Here is a 27603-nt window from a genome sequence, read left to right as displayed (position 1 = left end):
TATGGCACCAATGTGGCTGTTATAAAGAGAGTTGACTATATTAATATAAAAGATGGATCAATATGTGAAAATTTGAAGATCAAGGTGACAAAGATATTATATTTTCTTCACGTATCATCTGAAAATTAAATATATATTATTCTTATTCCACTTGTTTAAAATCTGTGCACGAATTTAGATATATCACCTAAAATAAAATGCACCCTGTTAATATATTTTTAAAAAGTGGTTTACAATTCATCTGTCAATAAAAACCTAAATTTAGCCCACAAGCTAAGTTAACTTTGTACACAACATTGTAAGGTGGTTGTACTACTAATTATAACTTGCTTATTAAGTTTGTTTGTTTTGTTGAATGACACCACTAGAGCACTGATTTATTGGATGTCAAGTATTTGCTTATTTTTAAATATAATCTAAGAGAAGAAACCCACTATATTTTACCATTAGTAGTGAGGGATCGTTTATAGGCACCATCTTAATGACAGGATAGCACATACCACAGCCTTTGATATACCAGTCGTGGTGTACTAGATAGAACAACAAATATCCCAATGGGCCAACCGACAGGAATCAATCCTAGACTGACTGCGCAAGCGAGCACTTTACCACTGGGCTACATCCCGCCCCCATTTGATTGTAGGTTTTTGTGGATTCGTGTGTTAGTGTATTAAAACGTGGTTACTTGCCCTCGTAACGAGTTGATCAGACTGCTGAACGGCTGCTCCCAGCAGTACATCTTTATAACCTTGATTCCTGAGATGATTTCAGTCATCATGTGAACACGCTGGTCAGAACACTGACCTATTTTACTCCTGGAAAAAAATATTACAACAAATTGCTCTACTGTATCACTAGATAATATGGTGAAACCCCTCAAAACTGGACATTCTGTAACCGGAATTCCCCCAAAACTGATTGCTTTTCACAGTTTTCTTTTTTTAAATATCAGTACACAGGGTTTCTAAGAGTATGGTAGCCCCACTCCCATGGCTTGTGATATTCAATGTTGGGCTAGTAAATAACTACCATTGCCATGCCCGATGGCTAGTGAATTGTTTTGGGTCAAATGCTGCAATTAAGTCTGTTTTGTAAATGTGAATATCCTGCCTCTTCCTCCCCTCAAATCTTAGGGTTTTTAAGCTCTGTCTCCTTCTTTAGATAACATATCCAATTATTCCTATTAGTAAATGTATTTACTTCTAATGTTCTAACCCTTCTAATGTTCTAACCCTTCTAATGTTCTAACCCTTCTAATGTTCTAACCCTTCTAATGTTCAGATATATTCTAACTGATGCATAAATAAAAGATCATAAACTGGTCGAAACCCATTATAATCAATGTTGAACATTTCAACCAATTGCCTCATTAATATTAATATATGTTCGTCTACATATCATCATATCACACCTTTAAAACACCCGCGTCAAATTAACATATTCACTTCAACCAATTGCCTCATTAATATTAATATATGTTCGTCTACATATCATCATATCACACCTTTAAAACACCTGCGTCAAATTAACATATTCACTTCAACCAATTGCCTCATTAATATTAATATATGTTCGTCTACATATCATCATATCACACCTTTAAAACACCCTCGTCAAATTAATATATTCACTTCAGCTTTTTATTTTTTAAAAGACAGATAAAAATTTCAACCAATTTCCAACATTACTTTACTTTCACATTATCAGCATGCCTACATCCAAAAGAGGTACAGGCATGTCCATCCCACGCCCAGTCTCTGGCAGACCAAGTGGCTGGGCGTCGGACAGAAATTTCCAATAACTCTACATTTTTAAGATTACATTTATAGAATTGTTTTTTACCGTAAATGTCCGAAGAGCTTTGCATTAATCATCTGTAAAGGCATGAAAATGACGATAACAGAAAACCCGAAGAGGCTGGCCAGCCCACACTGCTGATATATGAGGTAAATACAGGTTATCATCACAAGGGGAGACAACCACAGATAGTGAATATTTTCCACAGCCTGAAAGGTAAATTTTAAATATTATTAATAGAATATATATATATTAGTTTTAAATTAAAATGAAAAAAAAGCAACAATAAAAAACACAATCATGATCATTATCAATAAACAAAATGTTATCTAGTGAATGTTCAAGAAAACCTTCAACTATTCATATTCAGGGCTTACTTGGTTTGTAGTCAAATTAGCTGAATACTCATTCTTAAAGAAAAGAAAAAAGAAGACTGGTTATTGATAAATACTTTTTCTGAAATATTTTCTGAATTTCTGAAACGTGGTAAAGTTTTAATAAATTCCTTTAGATCATGGGTCCTGCTTATTTCTTACTTTAAAACACACAAAGAGTGAGGAACTCATTTTAAATTATTATTACATAATAATATTGGTATAACATGTCTTTAACTGACACGTAACCATACAAGTGGTATAACACGTCTTTAACTGACACGTAACCATACAAGTGGTATAACACGTCTTTAACTGACACATAACCATACATGTGGTATAACACGTCTTTAACTGACACGTAACCATACAAGTGGTATAACACGTCTTTAATTTACACTTAACCATACATGATCTATGTTCAGAATTACACTGATGTATCTTAATCTGTTTCATGAAAATATGGATTCACCTGTTTGACATTCAATAGCTGATAATTAAGAAATCAATGTGTTCCAGTGGCATCATTAAAGAAAACTAATTTTAACTTTTAACTATTCTCATTTAATACAGCTTGCTGCTTAAACAGACATTATGATATTGATACTATTAACAAAATGTTAGTTCTGACATATTGTGCATTATCATAAACGAATCGGGAAAACAAGTTTAGACCCTTAAAATATTTTTAAAAATCAAACATTAAAAAATTAATATTTCAAGCAATAAAACTGCAAATAATGTCATTCACTAAAGGTCATAAAGTTGTCATATACCATAAATATCTGTATTGAACATATCCTTAATACTACAAAATTAACAAATCATATTAATTCAATTTCATAACAGTATCTGTAATTAATTACAAGATTACAAACCGGATGGAATTTTTCTACATCGGTGGACAAGAGATTCACTATCTGGCCAGAGGTTGTCTGATAAAATGACTGACTACTAAGGGAGAGAACCTGCAAGAAGAAGGAAATGTTTAATTTAACGACAAACTCAACACATTTTATTTATGATTATATGGTATCAGACATAAGGTTTAGGACCACACAGATATTGAGAGAGGAAACCCGCTGTTAGCATTTCATGGGCTACTCTTTTTGATTAGCAGCAAGGGATCTTTTACATGCACCATCCTTCGGCAGGATAGTACATACCACGGCCTTTGATATATCAATAGTGGTGCACTGGGTGGAACGAGAAATAGCCCAATGGGCCCCACCGACAGGGATCGATCCCAGACCGACCGCGCATCGAGCGAGTGCTTTACCACTGGGCTACGACCCGCACTGAACCTGCAAGAAATGAATAGAATCTGGTATTAAAGATACCAAGCCACACAGCAATTGAAAATGTATTTGTAATTGGTTTATATTAACTGACTGTCAAATTATAAGACAAATTATCATATAGTACCTGCTTTAGGTTTTGGTACCAACCTGATTAAATATCACGACATTTATAACAAACAGTAATAGCTGACTATAATTTCTGTTCTCAGAGATACATGTATCAGCTCATCTTACCATATAATAACATCATTGACTAAAACAAAATACAAACACAACTACAGTTTTAATAAACTCACAATCTCGTATCATCATATTATAACATCATAGACTAATGTAACACAAAACTACAGTTTTATTAAAACTTTTAATAAACTCACCATATTATAACATCATTTATTAATGAGTAAAAACTAACTCAACTACAGTTTTAATAAACTTGCCATATTATAACATCATTTATTAATGAAAAAATACTAACTCAACTACAGTTTTAATAAACTCACCATATTATGACATTATTTATGAAAAGAAAATACAAACACAGATACAGTTCTAATAAACTCACCATATTATAACATCATTTATGAAAAGAAAATACAAACACAGATACAGTTCTAATAAACTCACCATATTATAACATCATTTATGAAAACAAAATACAAGCACAGATACAGTTTTAATAAACTCATGCGTTATCACTTTTGGTGGTTATTGTGTTCATACAACATACTGTGAAACCCCTCTAAACCGAACACCCTTTGGACCAAGACAAATGTCCAGTTTTTAGAGGGGTTTGGTTTAGAGAGGCTAAGTTCTGTTTTGGCTTTTGAAAAATGTCCGGTTTACAGAGGGTCTGGTCTTGAGAGGTTTCACTGTACATGTCTGTAGCCATGTTTTTAATAAATATTTTGTAATGCTAACCAATGAAATAGAAGCTCACCTCTCGGTTCTAAAATGGAGATAATAATACACATAAAAAGTGACTATAATTTCATCCCTGCCATTACTTACCTTTCTGTAAATTAAACTTCCAACAGCAGTCTTCATTTTCAGAGCTGTCCTCTGCATGATGAAGAAATACAGCGGGTTGCACATCTGCGTTAGACCAACCAGACCTAACGACACCGCGTAGATGTAGGCAGTGGTTGTGGTGACCTTTGACCCTGGTATGAAGAATCCTACAAGCTGACCAACCAAATACGGAGCCAAGACTTTTGAAGATTCCTAAAAAGAACAGAAATGGGCTTCAGTCAATTACAATTATACATTTTTTTTAGTAACGTTAAAATTTGTTTTGTTTAACAACATCACTAGAGAACATTAATTAATATTAATCATAGGCTACTGGATTTCAAACATTTGTAATTTGTATTTGTGTTGGTAATTTTGACATAGTCGTAGAGGAAACCTGCTGCATTTTTCCATTAGTAAGCAAGGTATGTTTTATATGCACCATCTAACAGACAGGATAGCACACACCACAGCCTTTGATATACCAGTCGTGGTGCACTGAATGGAACGAGAAATAGCTGTTTTTTGTTAATACTTCTGATGGCAGAAAGTGATAGGTGTGCCATAACAATATACATTTTGTAAGTTATGGTGGTTCTAGAAATAGGCTTATTCAGGCACTGAACTACCTACAGACATAGAGACATATACCAGTGTAGATATACTATGGGTTGGGTTGGGTTGGTTTGGGTGTTTTGGGAGGGTTTTGGGGTTTTGGTTTGGGGTTTTGGTTTTGGGTTTTGGGTTTGGGGTTGAGTTTGGGGTTGGGGTTGGGGTTGGGGTTGGGGTTGGGGTTGGGGTTGGGGTTGGGGTTGGATTGAATTGGATTGGATGGATGGATTTGGATGGGTAGATAGATGGATGGATGAATAAATGAATGAATGAATGAATGTTTGGATGGATAAATGGGATGAGATGGATGGATGATTGGATGATGGATGGATGGATGGACGGACAGATGGGGATGAATGGATGGGTATAGATAGATAGATGGATGGATGGACAGAGAGAGACAGACAGACCATCAGACAGACAGAACTGGATATTTTATATGCACTATCTAATGAACCAGTTAATATTACTGCATAAACTTACGGCATACATGGTTATTGCACATTTATCGATGTTTTGATTGACAGTCCCTACTACTGTTGGCATATCACATGTAAGTTTATTGCACATTTATCGATGTTTTGATTGACAGTCCCTACTACTGTTGGCATATCACATGCAAGTTTATTGCACATTGATCGATGTTTTGATTGACAGTCCCTACTACTGTTGGCATATCACATGTAAGTTTATTGCACATTTATCGATGTTTTGATTGACAGTCCCTACTACTGTTGGCATATCACATGTAAGTTTATTTGGTAACTTTAACTGGTTTTTGCTTGCCTGAGGTGCTTGCATCGCAGGATCAAACCACCTCGATGGAGCCATTCAACTGATTGGGTTTTTTCTTGTTCCAACCAGTGCATCACAATTGGGCAAAGGCCATGGTACATGCTTTCCTGTCTGTGGGAAAGTACATAATAAAGATCCCTTGCAGCTAATGGAAAAATGTAGCAGATTTCCTACAATGACCATAAGTCAGAATTACCAAATGTTTGACATCCAATAGCCGATGATTAATTAATCAATGTTCTCTAGTGGTGTCATTAAACAAAACAAACTTTAAACAGGTTCATTAATTAAAGTTTGTTTTATTTAATGATAACACTAGATATCTTAATCATTGGCTATTGGATGATAAACATTTGGTAATTATGACAAAAAATCTTAGAGAGGAAACCTGCTATATTTTTCCATTAGTAGCAAGGGATCTTTTATATGCACCATCCCTCAGACAGGATGGCACATACCATGGCCTTTGATATACCAGCCATGGTGCACTAGCTAGAACAAGAAATAGCTCAATGGGCCCACTGATGGGGATCGATCCTAGATTGACCACATATCAGGTAAGTGATTTACCACTGGGCTACGTCCTGGCCCCTAATTAAAAAATAAATAAAAAGACAGTTTGTTATAGTGAGAGATGGAATTTAAAAATTATGCGCTTATACAGATTTATTGCACACTTTTGTCAATGGGGGAAAACAACCTACATTTTGTAAGCATGGTTAAAAGAGTATACATCATACTCTTTGGTGTACCAGGTTGGTTTAAGACAAAAATAATATAAGACATCAAACCTCAAGATAACTTTTTACCGGCTTCGGTGGTGTCGTGGTTAAGCCATCGAACATAAGGCTGGTAGGTACAGGGTTCACTCCCATCCAGAGCAAGTTTTAAAGACTCAGTGGGTAGGTGTAAGACCACTACACCCTCTTCTCTCTCACTAACCCACTGTCCTGGAAAGACAGCCCAGATAGCTGAGGTGTGTGTCCAGGACAGCATGATTGAACCTTAATTGGATTATAAGCACGGAAATAAGTTGAAATGAAATGATAACATTTTACTACTGAGCTATAATTTTAACAGAATTTAACACTAACCGAAATGAAAAGCAGTATGGCCGGGAACAACCACTGTAGACGGAACGCCCAGAGAATGGCTCGGAGTAGACTGGTACTCTGTCCATCGGAATATCGACGCAGTTCTTGCTTCCATGTCCTGCAGTAAAATAGTGCCATAATCAGTATAAATACAATAATATAGTACCATATTAAAGGTCCTATGTCAAAGTTAAAACTACAATTTTTCGTTATTTTCACAATTATTTGTAATAAATAACTACAAATTAATTGATACCGCCATAATCTTTCCATAATTAACTCAAGATATTAATTATTAAAAAATCTTGTACTGAGCAACAATTTGTGGCTAAATATAGCATGGCCACCATCTCTGTTTCTTTGTCAGTTAACTGCAAAGAATTATGGGTAAACTTAAGTATGTTGAATGTGCGCAAATAAAACAGTAACATTATTAGTGAATGTGTGTGACACTGTCAAGATTCCCCCTAAAATAAAATTTGTTCTACTAGTAAATGGAATTATTTGGTTGTAATTTTTTATAGGCATATAGCTGAAGGTATAAACTTTATGTTTCAAACCAAAAATTAATAAACATTTCTGGGGAACCACCATTATTGCAACTTTAACATAGCACCTTTAAGGTAGAAATTTTCTATCCCACATGACCACATATGATGGACTGTTAAAATCTTTCATGGGCATTGACCTGATTGCGCTTAACAAGGGGAGTATCATGTTGTTGGTGATCTAAGGTCATTAAGTTATAACAGATTTAGATTGCAAGCCTCGTTCCGGGTTGAAATTGCCACCACCTCGGGTGTACGTTTTCTATCCCACATGACCACATATGATGGAATTTATTATTCCACCACCGTGGGTGTACTTTTGTTTTTATCCCACATGATTAGCAAATTCCATGAGTCTTATAATTACTTGCATTAAGAATACATTTTTTTTCCCCATTTATTTTTTCACTCTAAACTTGAGAATTTACATCACAAATATTTCCTACATGACTGTTGCTAGCATATGTCCTTGCTGGTATGTGTGTGTGTGTGCATTTTTTCAAAACCTAGTTCCAGCCAGTGCACCACAACTGGTATATTAAAGGCTGTGGTGTGTACTACCCTGTCTGTGGAATGGTGCATATAAAAGATCCCTTGCTGCTAATCGAAAAGAGTAGCCCATGAAGTGGCGACAGCGGGTTTCCTCTTTCAATATCTGTGTGGTCCTTAACCACATGTCTGACGCCATATAACCCGTAAATAAAATGTGTTGAGTGCGTTGTTTAAATAAAACATTTTCTTCCTTTTTCAAAACACCACTGGCAAAATTCTGCCAGAGGATCTACCATCTAAAATTACCCATTATTTTAAATCTTTCCCAGTTACCAGCAGTGAATATATGCACCAAAGCATGTGTCACAATTAAGAAGTATGACCGTGATGAATGACCTCTGACCTGGAAATGAACCTGCATGGAAAGAGCTTACATAAATTACTGGGCAAACAGATAACAGTATTAGCACACATAGACCACTTACACAGCATATTATTATTATACCACGGTACCCGTCAGTGCTGTGGTTGCTTAAATCATACTGCATAGATTTATTACAGGTAATAGGGGTGGCATGAGGTTCCACCACCTTCCCACCCATCAAAATATGACAGGTCCCTATTTTCCAACTTCATTTTTATTAACATTAAGGATTGTTTAACTCTGAGATTAAATGTTGTTGTTTGGTTGGGGGGGTTTTCAACACCAATATTGTATTACTCTTTTAATACTAACTAAATTGCATGACTTTTCTTTCTTTTTAAAAACAATTTGCATGACCGTTTAAAGGATTTTCTGTGAACAAATGCCAACTGCACACCATTCTTGTGTTATTTTAAATGGTGGGCGAGGGAGGGGGGAATAAATTTTAAACAAATTTTTACTTTCCATGATCAGTTCTAAAAATGCAGGACTTTCCAGACTTGGAAAACTTCACTAGCAAATTCCATGAACTTCCAGGTATTACCATAATCCATCTTTCTTTCTTTTTAAATATCACATTGAAATAGCCTTCCACTAACTCAGCAGTTCAACACATCACTTTTTACAATTCCCATCTCCACCCCTGATTATTATTTCTTTTTCCTGTACTTATATCCAATTAAGGTTCAAGCACGGTGTCCTGGGCACACATCTCTGCTATCTGGGCTGTTTGTCTAGGGTGTATACTACCAAATCAAATCCCATAGACGACAATAGTAACATATGCGGCTAAAACTCCTACCTGCAACGTATCAACCGACATAAACGCCACGGATATAAATACTACCACCCCTTACACTTAAAGTGAATCAGAAAAAAATGGGGGTCAAGCTGCTCGTTTCTGAGATAACGGGTAGCGTCTATGACTACCCTAGTTTCGCACAAAATTCGAGTACTTTTTTTTACAGGTACCCCATACATGTTTCAAGCACAAGACTACTTGACACATTGGTACTAGATGAAATAAAATTGCACATTTATTTTACCCAGATGAAACTATTATTTTTTACAACCAACACACTCACATTTATAACCAATCACAGGACTTGTGGTGTTCACTTCTCTATCAAATGTTCGGTGCACCTCGAACTTTGACCCAGCCGGAAGTTATTTGGTATAGTACTACCTATAGGACAGTGAGATAGTGGTTAGTTGTTAGTGAGAGAGTAGTCGGTGTAGTGGTCTTACACCTAACTCATTGGGTTGTTAAAGCTCACTCTGGGTGGGAGCTGGTACCGGGCTGCGAACCCTGTATCTACCAGCCCTATGTTCAATGGCTTAACCACGACACCACTGAGACCGGTACCCCTGATAAATGGCTTAACCACGACACCACTGAGGCCGGTACCCCTGATAAATGGCTTAACCACGACACCACTGAGGCCGGTACCCCTCATAAATGGCGTAACCACGACACCACTGAGGCCGGTACCCCTGATAAATGGCTTAACCACGACACCACTGAGGCCGGTACCCCTGATAAATGGCATAACCACGACACCACTGAGGCCGGTACCCCTGATAAATGGCTTAACCACGACACCACTGAGGCGGGTACCCCTGATAAATGGCTTAACCACGACACCACTGAGGCGGGTACCCCTGATAAATGGCTTAACCACGACACCACTGAGGCGGGTACCCCTGATAAATGGCTTAACCACGACACCACTGAGGCGGGTACCCCTGATAAATGGCTTAACCACGACACCACTGAGACCGGTACCCCTGATAAATGGCTTAACCACGACACCACTGAGGCCGGTACCCCTGATAAATGGCTTAACCACGACACCACTGAGGCCGGTACCCCTGATAAATGGCTTAACCACGACACCACTGAGGCCGGTACCCCTGATAAATGGCTTAACCACGACACCACTGAGGCCGGTACCCCTGATAAATGGCTTAACCACGACACCACTGAGGCCGGTACCCCTGATAAATGGCTTAACCACGACACCACTGAGGCCGGTACCCCTGATAAATGGCTTAACCACGACACCACTGAGGCCGGTACCCCTGATAAATGGCTTAACCACGACAACACTGAGGTCGGTACCCCTGATAAATGCTTGATCCACTTGTGTTTCTTGTTACTTCTATTAATTCTAACCGAGAAGCTCAAGGCGTGAAAAAGTGCATCCTCTACATAGTTACAAAATAAACCATACAATCTGAATGGACAATTCATTATATAACATGAACAATGATATTAAAGCAAACCTTTCAGTCTGAATGAGAATTTATTACAAAACAATATTTATTAATTTTTGCTTTAAAACATAAACAAGGCTATAGCTCTGGTTTAGCAGAAAATTTTGCCAAATTATATATTAAATTTTAAAATTTTATAGATACCCAGTTATTTTGTAACAAAATATCAATTAATACTTGAAATTCTTTCGCCAGAGCTACATGTAATAGTTTGTTTTGTTTAACAACACCACTGGAGAACACTGATTAATTAATCATCAGCTATTGGATGTCAAACATTTGGTAATTCTGACTCGTAGTCAACAGAGGAAACCTGCTACAAGGGATCTTTTATATGCACTTTCCAACAGAAGGAAAACACATACCATGGCCCTTGTCCAGCTGTGGTGCACCAGTTGGAACGAGAAAAAACCCAATCAACTGAATTGCAGCATACATTATTAATTATTATCAACATATTTAGTGAAAATAAATTCAATATAAGTACATTAGAAATTTACACAATCTTGCAACCATTTAAAGAAAGAAAGAAATGTTTTATTTAACAACGCACTCAACACATTTTATTTACGGTTATATGGCGACAGACATATGGTACCACTTAAAGGTGCTATTGTAATGAAATTTATTTTTCGGGTCCCAATGTGGCAACCACGGGTTCGGCTACACCTTTCGGTTGTAGACTTTTGCTGGTATTAAGAGTCTATTAATAATTCTCTAGAAGGCTGAAATTACTATAAACCAGAGACCGACTTGGCTCGAACAGAAAACCCAAACTAACAAATAAACAGATTACACATTTATTTGAGGGAGTACAAACAAATAACAAATATGTATGGTAGTCCTCCAAGATCCATATATGAATTGACTACCACTAAATAAATAAATTTACACCCACATATCCATACAAATAAATATTTATATTTAGGGATGTGTATGAATGTGTCGTGGATAATCCCGACGAAGAGAATATTCGCGGAATTAAATTTACATCTGCAGGACAGCCCACACCAAATAATTAGGCTCTACACCTTACACGATTACCCATCCATGCCGGTGTACACGAACTCCGTTAAATCATATATATTGGACAGCCCCCTTCAAAGCTATTTTTAACCAAAACACCCTATTAAAGTAGTCGTTAATCCATATAATTAGGACTCACTTATTCGGAATGGGGTTGCAAACCATCGACAATGACGAAGACCGCTTATTAAAATCAACGAGATCCTAATTTAATCAGGTTTAATTTATTCAGACGGGTCGTCCGTTCTCTATCTCAGCCACAACGATTAAGCGGACAGTTCGTGCACGGTAAAAACACGGAATTATATATGGGACGATTACACCTTACACGTAACACGGGTCATTACCTGACTCGCTTTACGTAGTTAATTTATAATTTTAATAACTGAAACTTATAAGATATACATTGGTTAAACGTATGTATAAATGGGTAGACAGTTAGGAATGGAAGCAAACATGTTTACATATATATAAAACGAAAAACAACACAGCACACAAACACTAACCTCACAGAAAAACAACCCGAGCGCAAGTGGGGATGAATAACGTGCGTCGAAACATAATCTAACTTGACCAACCTGATTGGTTGATTCAGTCAGGCCACACTCTTGCACGGACTTCTGCCGACAACATTTAAAACGGTTGCACGACACTTATTGTATTATCCCTCGTAGCAACGGGAAAATAACGTTCCTGATATTCATAAGTGAGTAGAGTTAGATCATGCTGTTAATGTAATTAGTAAGAGATATAATCAGAATCTTAACAGAATATAAAAACCAAAGAAAATATGAAAAGATAGACAGACTGAAAACCAGGAACGCTACACTATATCATAGTTATATGTCAGCATCTGTTTGTGATAAAAATTCTTCAATAAAAGTGTATTTTCTACTAGTAGAAAAAAATTATTTTGTTAGAATCATTTATGGGCATATAGTTGAAGGTGTAGTTCTGTAAATTTTAAAGCAAAATTTAATTTTTTTAAATTATTTATAATAGCTGTCATTATGCAACTTGAGATAGCTCCTTTAATACATAGCATGTTTAATACCAGTATAATAGATCACACACTCTATTGACACACACTCTATGGTTATTGACAGTTTTGCTCAAATGTGACTTATAAATGTCACCAACTATTTTGTTTTGGAGAGGGATAGGGGTAAACCGTAATCAGAGAAGGTCTCTCACATATTGCAACAGCAATGAAATTGACACATGCCGATCAAAATGTGTTATAGTCTGTTCCAATAAAGTGCACAAATCACCTGTTTACCGACATCTTTCTTTTAATTTCAAGAGTAAACACCACCTTGTATATCAATGAGAGCCCAAACAAGTAAATGCTAAATTAGGTAGAGTATCATTAAACAGATATTTACAAAATATTTAACTGTCAATTTAATATGAAAGAAATAATCGACAAAAATCAGTTTTATTCTATTTCCGACACTACTATAGTGACTTCACTGTTTTATGCGTACACATTCAACACACTAAGTGTACCCAGAATTCTTTGCGATCAACTGACAAAAGAAACAAAGATGTTGGTCAGGCTATATTTAGCCGCAAATTATTCAGGAAACCCCTCTTGTCGTCAGTGGCATAGCGTGGGTTGCCAGCGCCCGGGGCAAAGCAAGTATTGCGCCCCCTAACCAGTGGACCGTTAGCACTCCCTGAGTCCCTTCCACCAGTCCAGAATTTTGCACCCAGGGCATCCGCCCCAGTGGCCCTGCCCATGCTACACCACTGCTTGTCGTCCAGTGCAAGATTAAATTTTTTTATTATTATAGAGTCAATTATGGAAATAGTTATGCGTGGGATTGATTAATTTGCAAATGAATGTGAAAATAACAAAATATTGTAGTTTCAACTTTGACATAGGTCCTTTAAAGCACACAGTTCAAGTATCTTTTCAAGTTACATAATAAATTATGAAAGCTGAATCGGCAATTTATTACACAACACGAACAAGCATATTAAAGCAAACCTTTCAAGTATTTTTTCAAGTTGTGCAGATTTGTCTTCCCTTGACACGTCGTAGATGTCGCTGGAGGTGAGAGGTCTCTTGAAGCCACTGATAAACAACGGGGTCAGCCACCTGCAGATCAAACAATACGGGTTGTTTAAAACACATGCTCTCAGCTACATGCATATTAATTGTGACAAATACAACTAATTCTTACACACCTATTGGTGAGAACACCATGTATTATTTTTGATAACACATGGGTTGTTAACACACATAGGTGTATTAACAATTTAAAAACATACGATTGGTTGCTCCTAGGTGATGACCAGGTCACCAAGCAGCCAATGAAAAACAATATAGTGGAAATAGATTACACTGTGATGTATAGTCAACCTGACAATTATGTGTCTGTGACGCATAAGTTAGCTACAACTGCAACAACTGTAAATAACTTTTAGTCGAAAAAGATGTTAAAATTTGCTTAAACCTGGTTTTTGAGGATATGTAAGAAATAGAATAATACATTTGTGTTTGTCAGATACCATTTATCTCACAACTCGTTGTCTAAAAACATATCAAACTCGCTTTCGCTTGTTAAGATACATTTTAAAACAACTCGTTGTGAGATAAATGGTATCTAACGACCACTCATGTATTATTCACTATATGTCTACTACCGTAATCAAAATTGAAACATGAACCCTCTGAGTCCAGCATTAAACCACTCTTCTGTAGCAAGTCAGGGCTAGCTCTGGGTGTCAGAAAATTTTGCCAAATCATCTATTTAAACTTTAAAAATAGCAAAAACCCATGTATTTTCTAATAAAATAACAATTACTACAAGAAATTTATTCGCCAAATTAAAATAAATTTCGCCAATTGTTTTTAAAATTAGGAACTGGCGAACTTGGCAAGTGCCAGAGCTAGCCCTGCAAGTTGATGCTCACCTCAGGTATCAAGGGTCATAGGATCAACCACCTTTGGTGGACTTATGGGAAGTGATGACTCATTGTTTACGATCTTAAGTTGTCACTTCTGCACTGCAAATGATGTACTGGCATTACAATAGCATGACACATACTCGACTAAACCATAGCCCACTATATTCCACCTACTACTCCCAGATTCACATCAGGGCTGTATATACTTTGCCATTTAAAATGAGCTATCACTATCACTCCCCTGAGACTAGTAAAAAGAAGTATGTTTGTTTTTTGTTTAACGACACCACTAGAGCACATTGATTTATTAATCATCAGCTATTGGATGTCAAACATACATGTATGGTAAATTTCGAGTCATAGAGAGGAAACCTGCTACATTTTTTCATTAGTAGCAAGGGATCTTTTTTATGCACAGACAGGATAGTACATACCACGGTCTTTGGCTGGAATGAGAAATAGCCCAATGGGCCCACTGACGGGGATTGATTCCAAACTGACCACACATCAAGTGAGTGCTTTACCACTTGGCTATGCTAGTGAAAGGAGTAATATTTACCTCCCCTTGGCATTTATATGGTATCGATATGATATCTTAAATGGCTCTCCATAATCAAAATCCAACGCCCCTATATGTCACAACAAAATAGTATAGCACAGGTTCAGCTTGCAAAGGGGCGTCGGGTTTGTTTGTGTAGCGTTCGTACTGGTTAACAACATGTAACTTTAATGTCATGACTGAACTTGAGAATAAACTAAAGCTCTGTGGCATCAGATTTAGGAAAAAATTGTATTTTAGATACAGTAGCTTGCAACCATTTGATTGTCGACAATAGCCAAAGCATTACATAGAGTTTTCTCTAGTCTTCCGCTACATATCAATATCAATAAGGGGAGGGCTGGAGGTGACTCGAGCTAGGTCTGCTCAGGCATGGCAAAAGCAAGTAGACATTGGGGGAGGGGCTGACTGAGATAGATGGCACAAAGTAAAGTTAATAGGGGGTTCGGGGAAATGCTCCCCCATAGAAATTTTGAATACTAGATGTCCTGAAATGCAATTTCCTGCATTCTACATGTAACATTCATCTCTGCCTTAAGATTTACAACCAATAATATTTTACATTCAGAATTATTGGAGGGGCTAGAGACCTCCCCAGCCCCCCTGCTCCGCCGTGCCTGCTGCTGTAGCTAGTGGGGGGGTTGTGGGAGATGGCAATAAAGGCAATTTCCCCCTCTCCCCTTAATTATTCTACCCTGGATTTTTTCCTTCTTTTTTTTTTACTACCCCCCCCCATTAATGTAATGACTCTGCACCTAATTATCAGTTTGTTTTGATGCTGACAGTTAGCACAAGAATTCCACAATATTAAATGTCTCGTCTTCCTTAAACTTATTCTGTATCCATAGATTTTATAGTCTCTGTACATCATGCATTTAAATCATGCAATCATAAATGTAGGGAATGGGACGTAGTCCAGTGGTAAAGTGCTCGATACACGGTCGGTTTGTGATCAATCCCTGTCGGTGGGCCCATTGGGCTATTTCTTGTTCCAGCCAGTGCACCATGACTGGTATATCAAAGGCCATGGTATGTACTACCCATCTGTGGGATGGTGCATATAAAAGATCCCTTGCTGCTAATCGAAAAGAGTAGCCTATGAAGTGGCGACAGCAGGTTTCCTCTTTCAATATCTGTGTGGTTCTTAAACATATGTCTGACACCATAAAACCATAAATAAAATGCGTTGAGTGTGTTGTTAAATAAAACATTTCCTTCCAGAGGTTTCCTCTCTCAATATCTGTGTGGTCCTTAACCATATGTCTGACATAACCGCAATAAAATGTATTGAGTGCATCGTTAAATAAAACATTTCCTTCCAGAGGTTTCCTCTCTCAATATCTGTGTGGTCCTTAACCATATGTCTGACATAACCGCAATAAAATGTATTGAGTGCATCGTTAAATAAAACATTTCCTTCCAGAGGTTTCCTCTCTCAATATCTGTGTGGTCCTTAACCATATGTCTGACATAACCGCAATAAAATGTATTGAGTGCATCGTTAAATAAAACATTTCCTTCCAGAGGTTTCCTCTCTCAATATCTGTGTGGTCCTTAACCATATGTCTGACATAACCGCAATAAAATGTATTGAGTGCATCGTTAAATAAAACATTTCCTTCCAGAGGTTTCCTCTCTCAATATCTGTGTGGTCTTTAACCATATGTCTGACATAACCGCAATAAAATGTATTGAGTGCATCGTTAAATAAAACATTTCCTTCCAGAGGTTTCCTCTCTCAATATCTGTGTGGTCTTTAACCATATGTCTGATATAACTGCAATAAAATGTGTTGAGTGCATCGTTAAATAAAACATTTCCTTCCAGAGGTTTCCTCTCTCAATATCTGTGTGGTCTTTAACCATATGTCTGACATAACCGCAATAAAATGTATTGAGTGCATCGTTAAATAAAACATTTCCTTCCAGAGGTTTCCTCTCTCAATATCTGTGTGGTCTTTAACCATATGTCTGACATAACCGCAATAAAATGTGTTGAGTGCATCGTTAAATAAAACATTTCCTTCCAGAGGTTTCCTCTCTCAATATCTGTGTGGTCTTTAACCATATGTCTGACATAACCGCAATAAAATGTATTGAGTGCATCGTTAAATAAAACATTTCCTTCCAGAGGTTTCCTCTCTCAATATCTGTGTGGTCCTTAACCATATGTCTGACATAACCGCAATAAAATGTATTGAGTGCATCGTTAAATAAAACATTTCCTTCCAGAGGTTTCCTCTCTCAATATCTGTGTGGTCTTTAACCATATGTCTGACATAACCGCAATAAAATGTATTGAGTGCATCGTTAAATAAAACATTTCCTTCCAGAGGTTTCCTCTCTCAATATCTGTGTGGTCTTTAACCATATGTCTGACATAACCGCAATAAAATGTATTGAGTGCATCGTTAAATAAAACATTTCCTTCCAGAGGTTTCCTCTCTCAATATCTGTGTGGTCTTTAACCATATGTCTGACATAACCGCAATAAAATGTATTGAGTGCATCGTTAAATAAAACATTTCCTTCCAGAGGTTTCCTCTCTCAATATCTGTGTGGTCTTTAACCATATGTCTGACATAACCGCAATAAAATGTATTGAGTGCATCGTTAAATAAAACATTTCCTTCCAGAGGTTTCCTCTCTCAATATCTGTGTGGTCCTTAACCATATGTCTGACATAACCGCAATAAAATGTATTGAGTGCATCGTTAAATAAAACATTTCCTTCCAGAGGTTTCCTCTCTCAATATCTGTGTGGTCTTTAACCATATGTCTGACATAACCGCAATAAAATGTATTGAGTGCATCGTTAAATAAAACATTTCCTTCCAGAGGTTTCCTCTCTCAATATCTGTGTGGTCTTTAACCATATGTCTGACATAACCGCAATAAAATGTGTTGAGTGCATCGTTAAATAAAACATTTCCTTCCTTAATTTCCTTCATAAGTTTAACTATAAATCCAGTTTCATTGATGCATGATTTACAGTTAACGAGAAATCGAGCTAATCGTGAAACTTTAACGTTGACCCAAAATGAAAAAGTCGACCCCATTACTGTTGTCACTGCTGAAAAGTAATATTTATAACTTTTATATCACCAGTTGACTTTATAAAAGTGAGAGAAACACAACACTTTGCATCATAGTACTGAAACATTTATATCACCAGCTGACTTTATAAAAGTGAGAGAAACACAACACTTTGCATCATAGTACTGAAACATTTATATCACCAGCTGACTTTATAAAAGTGAGAGAAACACAACACTTTGCATCATAGTACTGAAACATTTATATCACCAGTTGACTTTATAAAAGTGAGAGAAACATAACACTTTGCATCATAGTACTGAAACATCTATATCACCAGTTGACTTTATAAAAGTGAGAGAAACACAACACTTTGCATCATAGTACTGAAACATTTCAACTCCATTTCTATAATGACAGGCGGGATGCAGCCCAGTGATAAAGCATTCGCTTGATGTGCTGTCAGTCTGGGATCGATCCCCGTCGGTGAGCCCATTGGGCTATTTCTTGCTCTAGCCAGTGCACCATGACAGGTATATCAAAGGCTGTGGTATGTGTTATTCTGTCTGTGGGATGGTGCATATAAAAGATCCCTTGCTGCTAATCAAAAAAAGTAGCCCATGAAGTGCTGACAGTGGGTTTCCCCTCTCAATATCTGTGTGGTCCTTAACCATATGTTCGACGCCATATAACCGTAAATAAAATGTGTTGAGTGCGGCATTAAATAAAACATTTCCTTCCTTCCTTCCTTCTATAATGATAACAGTTGAAAGTATTTAATAACCATTCCTCATCAATAATCAGGCTGTTATCCTCTCCATGGACACAATATTTCATGTGAACCATAGTTCTGTTCACATGTCAGTTAAACATGCCAATAGGTTAGACATGTGATAAATCCTTACATTTTAAATTTAACAGTTGCAAACTGTTTTACAAAATTAGCACAATCACTTTGTTCAAAATACATTTGGTGTAGTATAGAGCAGTAGTACACATCGTACAATTAGATTACTCACCAGAATTGATATGTATATGAGAGGCTGAACAGTGACACAAAGAGGACCACACTGATATTTATATTAGATGTAGTACAGTGACCCAAAGAAGGACCCATTGATATGGATGTGAGATGTACGGTGTCCCAAAGAAGGCCCCATTGATATGGATGTGAGATGTACAGTGACCCAAATAAGACCACATTGATATGGATGTGAGATGTACAGTGACCCAAAGAAGGCCAAATTAATATGTATGTGAGATGTAGTACAGTGACACACAGAGAACCATATTGATATGGATGTGAGATGTAGTACAGTGACACACAGAGAACCATATTGATATGGATGTGAGATGTAATACATTGACACACAGGGGACTGTATTGATATGGATGTGAGATGCAGTACAGTGACACATAGGACTACATAGATATGGATGCGAGATGTAGTACAGTGACACAAAGAGGACTATATTGATATGGATGTGAGATGTAGTACAGTGATACAAAGAGGACTATATTGATATGGATGTGAGATGTAGTACAGTGACACAAAGAGGACCATATTAATATGGATGTGAGATGTAGTACAGTGACACAAAGAGGACCATATTAATATGGATGTGAGATGTAGTACAGTGATACAAAGAGGACTATATTAATATGGATGTGAGATGTAGTACAGTGACACAAAGAGGATCATATTGGTATGGATTTGAGATGTAGTACAGTGACACAAAGAGGACCATATTAATATGGATGTGAGATGTAGTACAGTGACACAAAGAGGACCATATTAATATGGATGTGAGATGTAGTACAGTGATACAAAGAGGACTATATTAATATGGATGTGAGATGTAGTACAGTGACACAAAGAGGATCATATTGGTATGGATTTGAGATGTAGTACAGTGACACAAAGAGGACCATATTGATATGGATGTGAGATGTAGTACAGTGATACAAAGAGGACTATATTGATATGGATGTGAGATGTAGTACAGTGACACAAAGGATCATATTGATATGGATGTGAGATGTAGTAGTGATACAAAGAGGACTATATTGATATGGATGTGAGATGTAGTACAGTGACACAAAGAGGACCATATTAATATAGATGTGAAATGTAGTGCAGTGACACAAAGAGGACTAGATTGATATGGATATGAGATGTAGTACAGTGATACAAAGACTATATTGATATGGATGTGAGATGTAGTAGTGACACAAAGAGGACCATATTAATATGGATGTGAGATGTAGTACAGTGACACAAAGAGGACCATATTAATATGGATGTGAGATGTAGTACAGTGATACAAAGAGGACTATATTAATATGGATGTGAGATGTAGTACAGTGACACAAAGAGGATCATATTGGTATGGATTTGAGATGTAGTACAGTGACACAAAGAGGACCATATTGATATGGATGTGAGATGTAGTACAGTGATACAAAGAGGACTATATTGATATGGATGTGAGATGTAGTACAGTGACACAAAGGATCATATTGATATGGATGTGAGATGTAGTACAGTGATACAAAGAGGACTATATTGATATGGATGTGAGATGTAGTACAGTGACACAAAGAGGACCATATTAATATGGATGTGAGATGTAGTGCAGTGACACAAAGACTATATTGATATGGATGTGAGATGTAGTAGTGACACAAAGAGGACCATATTAATATGGATGTGAGATGTAGTACAGTGATACAAAGACTATATTGATATGGATGTGAGATGTAGTAGTGACACAAAGAGGACCATATTAATATGGATGTGAGATGTATTACAGTGACACAAAGAGGACTATATTGATATGGATGTGAGATGTAGTACAGTGATACAAAGAGGACTATATTGATATGGATGTGAGATGTAGTACAGTGACACAAAGAGGACCATATTAATATGGATGTGAGATGTATTACAGTGACACAGAGGACTATATTGATATGGATGTGAGATGTAGTACAGTGATACAAAGAGGACTATATTGATATGGATGTGAGATGTAGTACAGTGACACAAAGAGGACCATATTAATATGGATGTGAGATGTAGTACCAGGGCTCGCACTGTCGTTCGCCAGTCACCAACTGTGAAAAAAAAAAAAAAAAAATCCCCATCTGATTTTTAGAACCAACCATTTCTTCAACCAGTTTTGTTCTGCTGATCTGCCTCGTGGTGTAAATAAGCGCTATTTGCATGTCTGTGAGCCAGTCTACTATTCAGTAGTGTACTGCCAGCTGCTTGTTATAAAGTTAGAAAACGCGATTAAATAAAATTAAATACTCTTTAAGTCATGTTGCATTGTTGATACTAAATGTTTGATTACTAGTGACAACAAATTTTAAATTTTATTAGTCGTGTTTTGTCGTACCGGTTACGTTGTAAATCTAGGTCACGTGGTTGAGTTCATTTCCACGAAGTGGGTACGTTGGTGAGGAAGACAGTCACATTGTTTCTCACTGATATGCAATCATTATTAGTTTAACCTTTCTACGTTTACAGATTATATTTCAAACATATTAAATGGCGAAATTATAATTCATATCTGCTATATCTACTGATATAATATAAACGCCAACATGATACATCCCTCCGCCCCTTGCACAGAAATACAAGTCTCTCAAAACCGGCGTGAAACTGAATGAGCATTTTTCCACTTGTGAAACAGTCGCGAGCCAGTGTTTTGATAGCAATAACATATAAAGACGTTTCCTTTGTCTTTATTTTGGGTGAATGGCAATACTCTTGAGTTGGACACCAAAACAATTATGAACAGTATTCAGTAAACTGAGTAATAAATCATACAGGTAAGTTTTTATATATATATATATATATATATATATATATATATATATATATATATATATAATTTTTGTTTCATAAAATAAAACAGCCTGTCTGGTCATGTCGTTTCTAAAAAAAGAGAAGATTTTTCTATTATATATACAATAATACATCTATTTATTAAGATATATGCATATAGGCCGGTGGCTTTGGAGCACTCTGGAGGGGTAGCACAGTATCTGGTGTGACTGGTAACAGGTCGTTTCACCCCTGTTACTAGATCGCCCGCATCGTTTCGACCCGGTTCCATCTGTACTGTTAACTGAGTCGGTTCGCCCCCATGTAGGGTCGTTTTGCAATTTTGTTAATAAAAACATTTATTCATTGCTTCATCGTATATGCATCGGGATTTATTTTTTTTGGTGGGGGGGTTACACACTGCCGTCGATAACCACAGAGTTTGGTCTAATAGTAATACGCGGATGGTTTATACTAAAATTCAAGCAGATCTAATTAATTTTTCTTTTCAGGTTGAAACATCTGCTAAAAAATAATCCCCATAAACAGTGTCATACAAGACGTAAACTGAATAATAAGTACATCTTAGCAGGTACTATATTATCATAAAGAACAGGATTAAAACCAAAATATTTTAATTGAAATGCCAAAATGTAATTGGCGAATACATATTTAGATTGGCAAAAGAAATTGAAGATTGGCGAATTTTTTGGCGAACAAAAATAGCCACCCAGGGCTAGCACTGAGTACAGTGACACAGAGAGGACCATATTGATCAGTGCTCAATTTTAAGGATTTTGGTTGCTTGCCCGGAGGGCAAGTATGGGTTCACATTGAGGTTGCCCCTCCAAAAATTTGGTTGCCCTGATTTCATCCATGTTTTGAAACTAGAGTTATATTTGTATTCCAATAAAACAGTAACCAACAGGTTTGGAATTAATATGTTGTCAATGTAAAATGTAATATGTACTGTCTGACAATAAAATACATTACTTTTTAATAATGTTTTTAAATGTTTGTAGTTATACACATGTACACATAGGGCCTAATTGCTTAAGATTGTTGTGATTTGGCGACACATCAGCTATTTTCTAATCAAATGCACTCTATGTTCCAATCGAATGCACTGGAATGTTTACTATTCGGAATACTTCAGCTGATTACGATTTTTCCTGATGTCTCACAGAATCGGCCAAGGAGTTCCGAGTGGCAAACAAACCCACGTGATTTCGACTGATGCTTTAGTAGAGGGGATGATTTTCCGTTTCAGATTTTGCCACATTCCGTTTTAGATTTTTGCAAATTCCGTGTTTGTTTTTTCCTTTTTGTGTGTTAATTAGTGTCATGTTTTATTATTATAAACTATATCCATTTGTGTTTTATTGTTCCAGCTCTGAGCTTGTTGGCTATTGCTATTTTTTAAATACCTGTAAACATTTTTGTTGACACAAACTTAAAAAAAGAAGAAGTTAAGTAATGTTTACTTGCCACTAATAAAGACCAAAAAAGTGATGTACCATATTTACTGGCCTATTACACGCATTGGTGTATAAACCGCACCACTTGGTTTTAGACAAAGTTTCAACCTTCGTCCGTACATAAGCCGCAGTTAAAACAAAATTACAAACTTAATTACTGTTAATTATTGTTTGTAATTAATAATAATAAAGAGATCCATTCTCCCTTAAATTCAAACAATACATAATTGTTGATTGTGTGGCTTTCAGTTTCATTTCATTTAATGGATTATGGTTAAGATTCATAAACAAAACACACATTTGACAAACCCCGCTATTTTCATGAAAATATTAACAAGAACTTGGTAATGCATTGTTTGTAATCTTACATTAGTTGCCAAAAATATATAAATAAATAAATACATGATAACATTTTATTTGTTCCAGTATGATTACAAAACGTGAACCAAAAACAAAAAGTGCACAAATAAGAATTACTAGTACCCACTCGATTACACATGTATTTTTCTATGTAACCTAACTAGCGTGCCGTGTGCACAAATTACATATTCAAACGTGGTCGGATCAAGCTAGATATAGGCCAGCGGTAGTGAACCGACACTAAGCACTGTTCTGTCGACCGTTTACAGTTTCGACATTGTTTTATAACTTTTAAATGAAGGCCTTTAAAAACAACAAAAAACAACAACAACAAACAAACAAAAAAACAACAATTGTTTAGAATTATGTATTCAGAACCAGTTTAATGATTCGCGGGCCAATAGCACAAATAACAGCGGGGCCCAATTCCCAAGATATATATTTTTCAACCCCTTCGGGGAGAGGGGAAAAATTACCTGGGGAAAATAAATGTACACAATTACTCACTGCGGGACCCCCTGAAGCGCGGGGACGTAGCACGTGCTACATGTGCTACTAGAATAAACCAGTAAGAAGAAAAGTAAAATGCTATTTTTGTGTGCAATTTAGAAAACATTCGGTTCAGAAATAAATAACTTGTAGTAAATTCCATAGCATGAAAAAAGGTGTTCCCTGTGGGATGGACTATAAATGTGAATTGCTTCCGTACAGACAGATTAACGAATATGCCCAAAGTTTTACGAAATTATGTTTTCCAACGAAAGCGTTGTGTAAATCGGTTATGCTTACGAATCGTAATAAGTATTATTAAAAAATATTGAAATTGAACATACTAGAAATATTGTTATATAATCAATATTCTAAAATTGTATTAGTTCATGTTTATTTTTATATTTCAAATTAAATTTTATTGTGTAAAGTGACACGGGTAAACAGTCAACATGCTTTGTTACAAGATTACAGCGTAACTTCCGAGAATGAACGGTTCTGGAAGTGTTTAGGCATACGAAAGTTGGCATACAAAAACACTATATGCGTATATTATTAATATTGAATCTTAAAACTAACCAAAAGATTTATAATGGTGCTTGAACCAGAAATACAACTTTTGAAGGTTATTATTTATTTTTTTAAATCGCGAATTCCATTTCAGTTACTAAATTCCGCGATTCAGTCCGTGTTTTTCGTGATCGCGGAAAATCATCCCCTCTACTTTAGATAACGACTGTTTAAAAGCGATTGTGGGCAAGGAAACATTATTATGCGACACAACTCGCTTTTTGGTGTTTTAAAAAACGTCAGTCGTCCAACGGGCAACTAGTATCATAGAATTAAGTTGCCAGACTGAATATTAGGTCGTCACAGACGACCGGACGACCGTAAAAATTGAGCGCTGTTGATTGATATGAATGTGAGATGTAGTACAGTGACACAAAGAGGACTACATTGATATAGATGTGAGATGTAGTACAGTGATACAAAGAGGGCTAATTTGATATGGATGTGAGATGTAGTAGTGACACAAAGAGGACTACATTGATATGGATGTGAGATGTAGTACAGTGATACAAAGAGGACTACATTAATATGGATGTGAGATGTAGTACAGTGACACAGAGAGGACTACATTGATATGGATGTGAGATGTAGTACAGTGATACAAAGAGGACTATATTGATATGAATGTGAGATGTATTACAGTGACACAGAGAGGACCATATTAATATGGATGTGAGATGTAGTACAGTGACACAGAGGACTACATTGATATGGATGTGAGATGTAGTACAGTGACACTGACACTAAGAAGACTACATTGACATATTGACATACAGTGATACTAAGATCATCATATTAACACACGTGTGATGTGGTAAAGAAACTGACAAGCAAAAGGGATAGCTGCACCCCCCCCCCAAAAAAAAAACCCAACAAATTGTGCATCTGGCGACTACCTTCTAATTACTGTTCCCTAATTTTTAGTTATGTTTTTATTTTTATTTATTTATTTTTTTATTTTAGGCCCTGTTATGTTTACTTTGAGTTCATCTGGGGTATTTTTTATTTCCCGCATTTCATAGTAAAGCCGGTGGCGTCGTGGTTAGCCATTGGTCTACAGGCTGGTAGGTACTGGGTTCAGATCCCAGTCAAGGCATGGGGTTTTTAATCCAGATACCGACTCCAAACCCTGAGTGAGTGCTCCGCAAGGCTCAATGGGTAGGTGTAAACCACTTTCACCGACCAGTGATCCATAACTGGTTCAACAAAGGCCATGGTTTGTGCTATCCTGCCTGTAAGAAGCGCAAATAAAAGATCCCTTGCTGCCTGTCGTAAAAGAGTAGCCTATGTGGCGACAGCAGGTTTCCTCTCAAAATCTGTGTGGTCCTTAACCATATGTCTGATGCCATATAACCGTAAATAAAATGTGTTGAGTGCATCGTTAAATAAAACATTTCTTTCTTTCTTTCATAGTAAAGCAGGAAATATTTGTTTGAGCGGTCTTTTGATTGGAGCAGTTAGTTATTGGTTGACCAATCGTATTAGTTGTAACAATAGATAATAGTATTGCATGTGCATAAGTTCTGGCAGCTATTTTGATAGGACAGCAAACTTTCAGTACTCTAGGATTAATTTTGTTTGTGTTTTGTATAAGAATGTGGTCTGGCATTTCGCTGAAGACGGTGTCAACATTTGCCATCATATACAGGTTTCCAGAGATTTTTCTCCATTTTTAATGTAAAGTATGGTTGTTTTTCTGTTTTTTCCTGGGTGGACGCATTGTTTAAGAAGAGTCTATATGCATATTCTGTATGTTTATCAATGTACTAAAATAAACATGTTGGCGTCCATCTTATTGGATAGTTGCCACAAAACTTGACAAAAGTGTGTTTGTTGTTTGTATAGAAAGTGGTATTTAGAAATAAGCAGCGACATTAGGTAGCTAGGACTAAAGTGTGTTTGTTGTTTGTATAGAAAGTGGCATTTAGAAATAAGCAGCGACATTAGGTAGCTAGGACTAAAGTGTGTTTGTTGTTTGTATAGAAAGTGGTATTTAGAAATAAGTAGCGACATTAGGTAGCTAGGACTAAAGTTGACATTTGTTTGTATTTCACAGCACAACCACAGCACATTAATTTATTAATCTTTGGCAACTAGAAGTCAAACATTTTGTAATTCTTACATATATATATATATATTCAAGATTAGAGAGAACACAATATATTTGTTTTATTAGCAGCAAGGGATCTTTTATTGGCACTTAACCACAGACAGGACAGTACATACCACATATTTTTATATATGTAATGAGGCACTGTTTGGGATGGTGAAAAAAAACAATAAAATTATTGGTCCACTAAAGGGATTTGATCCTACAACTAACGACCACCGGTAGTAGGAGAGTATAGTAGGTGGTTACAAGTGCCTCTTAACAATACCAGTAGTAACTACTGAACATTCCCCGGAGTGGTCAGACTAAGCCCACAGCTAAAAGCAGATGGGAAATGGCAGTTGTATGGCACGGATAGCCAAAACAAACAAACATATGTCACTGTTGGACTGGAATGTGGAGGTGGACAGTGAACGAAGTTGAAAGATAGGAGGAATTGCCAGATAGGAAAGAAATGAGATGAATTCAAAGGAGAGAAAGGAATGAGGGCAATGGGATAAACA

The 27603-nt window shown here is 36.5% G+C and overlaps 1 protein-coding gene across 1 annotated transcript in view; it reads right to left on the bottom strand.

Annotated features, from left to right (window-relative positions):
• Positions 1-277: 277 nt before the first annotated feature.
• LOC121385810 (ATP-binding cassette sub-family C member 4-like) overlaps positions 278-27603 on the bottom strand; it is a 30709-nt gene continuing 3383 nt past the window's right edge. Inside the window, exons 2-7 of the mRNA XM_041516602.1 lie at positions 13745-13855; positions 6985-7102; positions 4484-4696; positions 3050-3139; positions 1843-2006; positions 278-815 (exon numbers count right to left, since the gene is read on the bottom strand). Of these exons, the coding sequence (XP_041372536.1) occupies positions 671-815; positions 1843-2006; positions 3050-3139; positions 4484-4696; positions 6985-7102; positions 13745-13855 (841 nt within the window). The 3' untranslated portion in view covers positions 278-670. The remainder of the gene's footprint in view (positions 816-1842; positions 2007-3049; positions 3140-4483; positions 4697-6984; positions 7103-13744; positions 13856-27603) is intronic.

Source organism: Gigantopelta aegis, chromosome 2 (genome assembly GCF_016097555.1).
Source record: "Gigantopelta aegis isolate Gae_Host chromosome 2, Gae_host_genome, whole genome shotgun sequence".
Taxonomy (NCBI): domain Eukaryota; kingdom Metazoa; phylum Mollusca; class Gastropoda; order Neomphalida; family Peltospiridae; genus Gigantopelta; species Gigantopelta aegis.
Note: the sequence above shows the minus strand (reverse complement) of the source record. Positions and strands in the feature narration are given on the sequence as shown.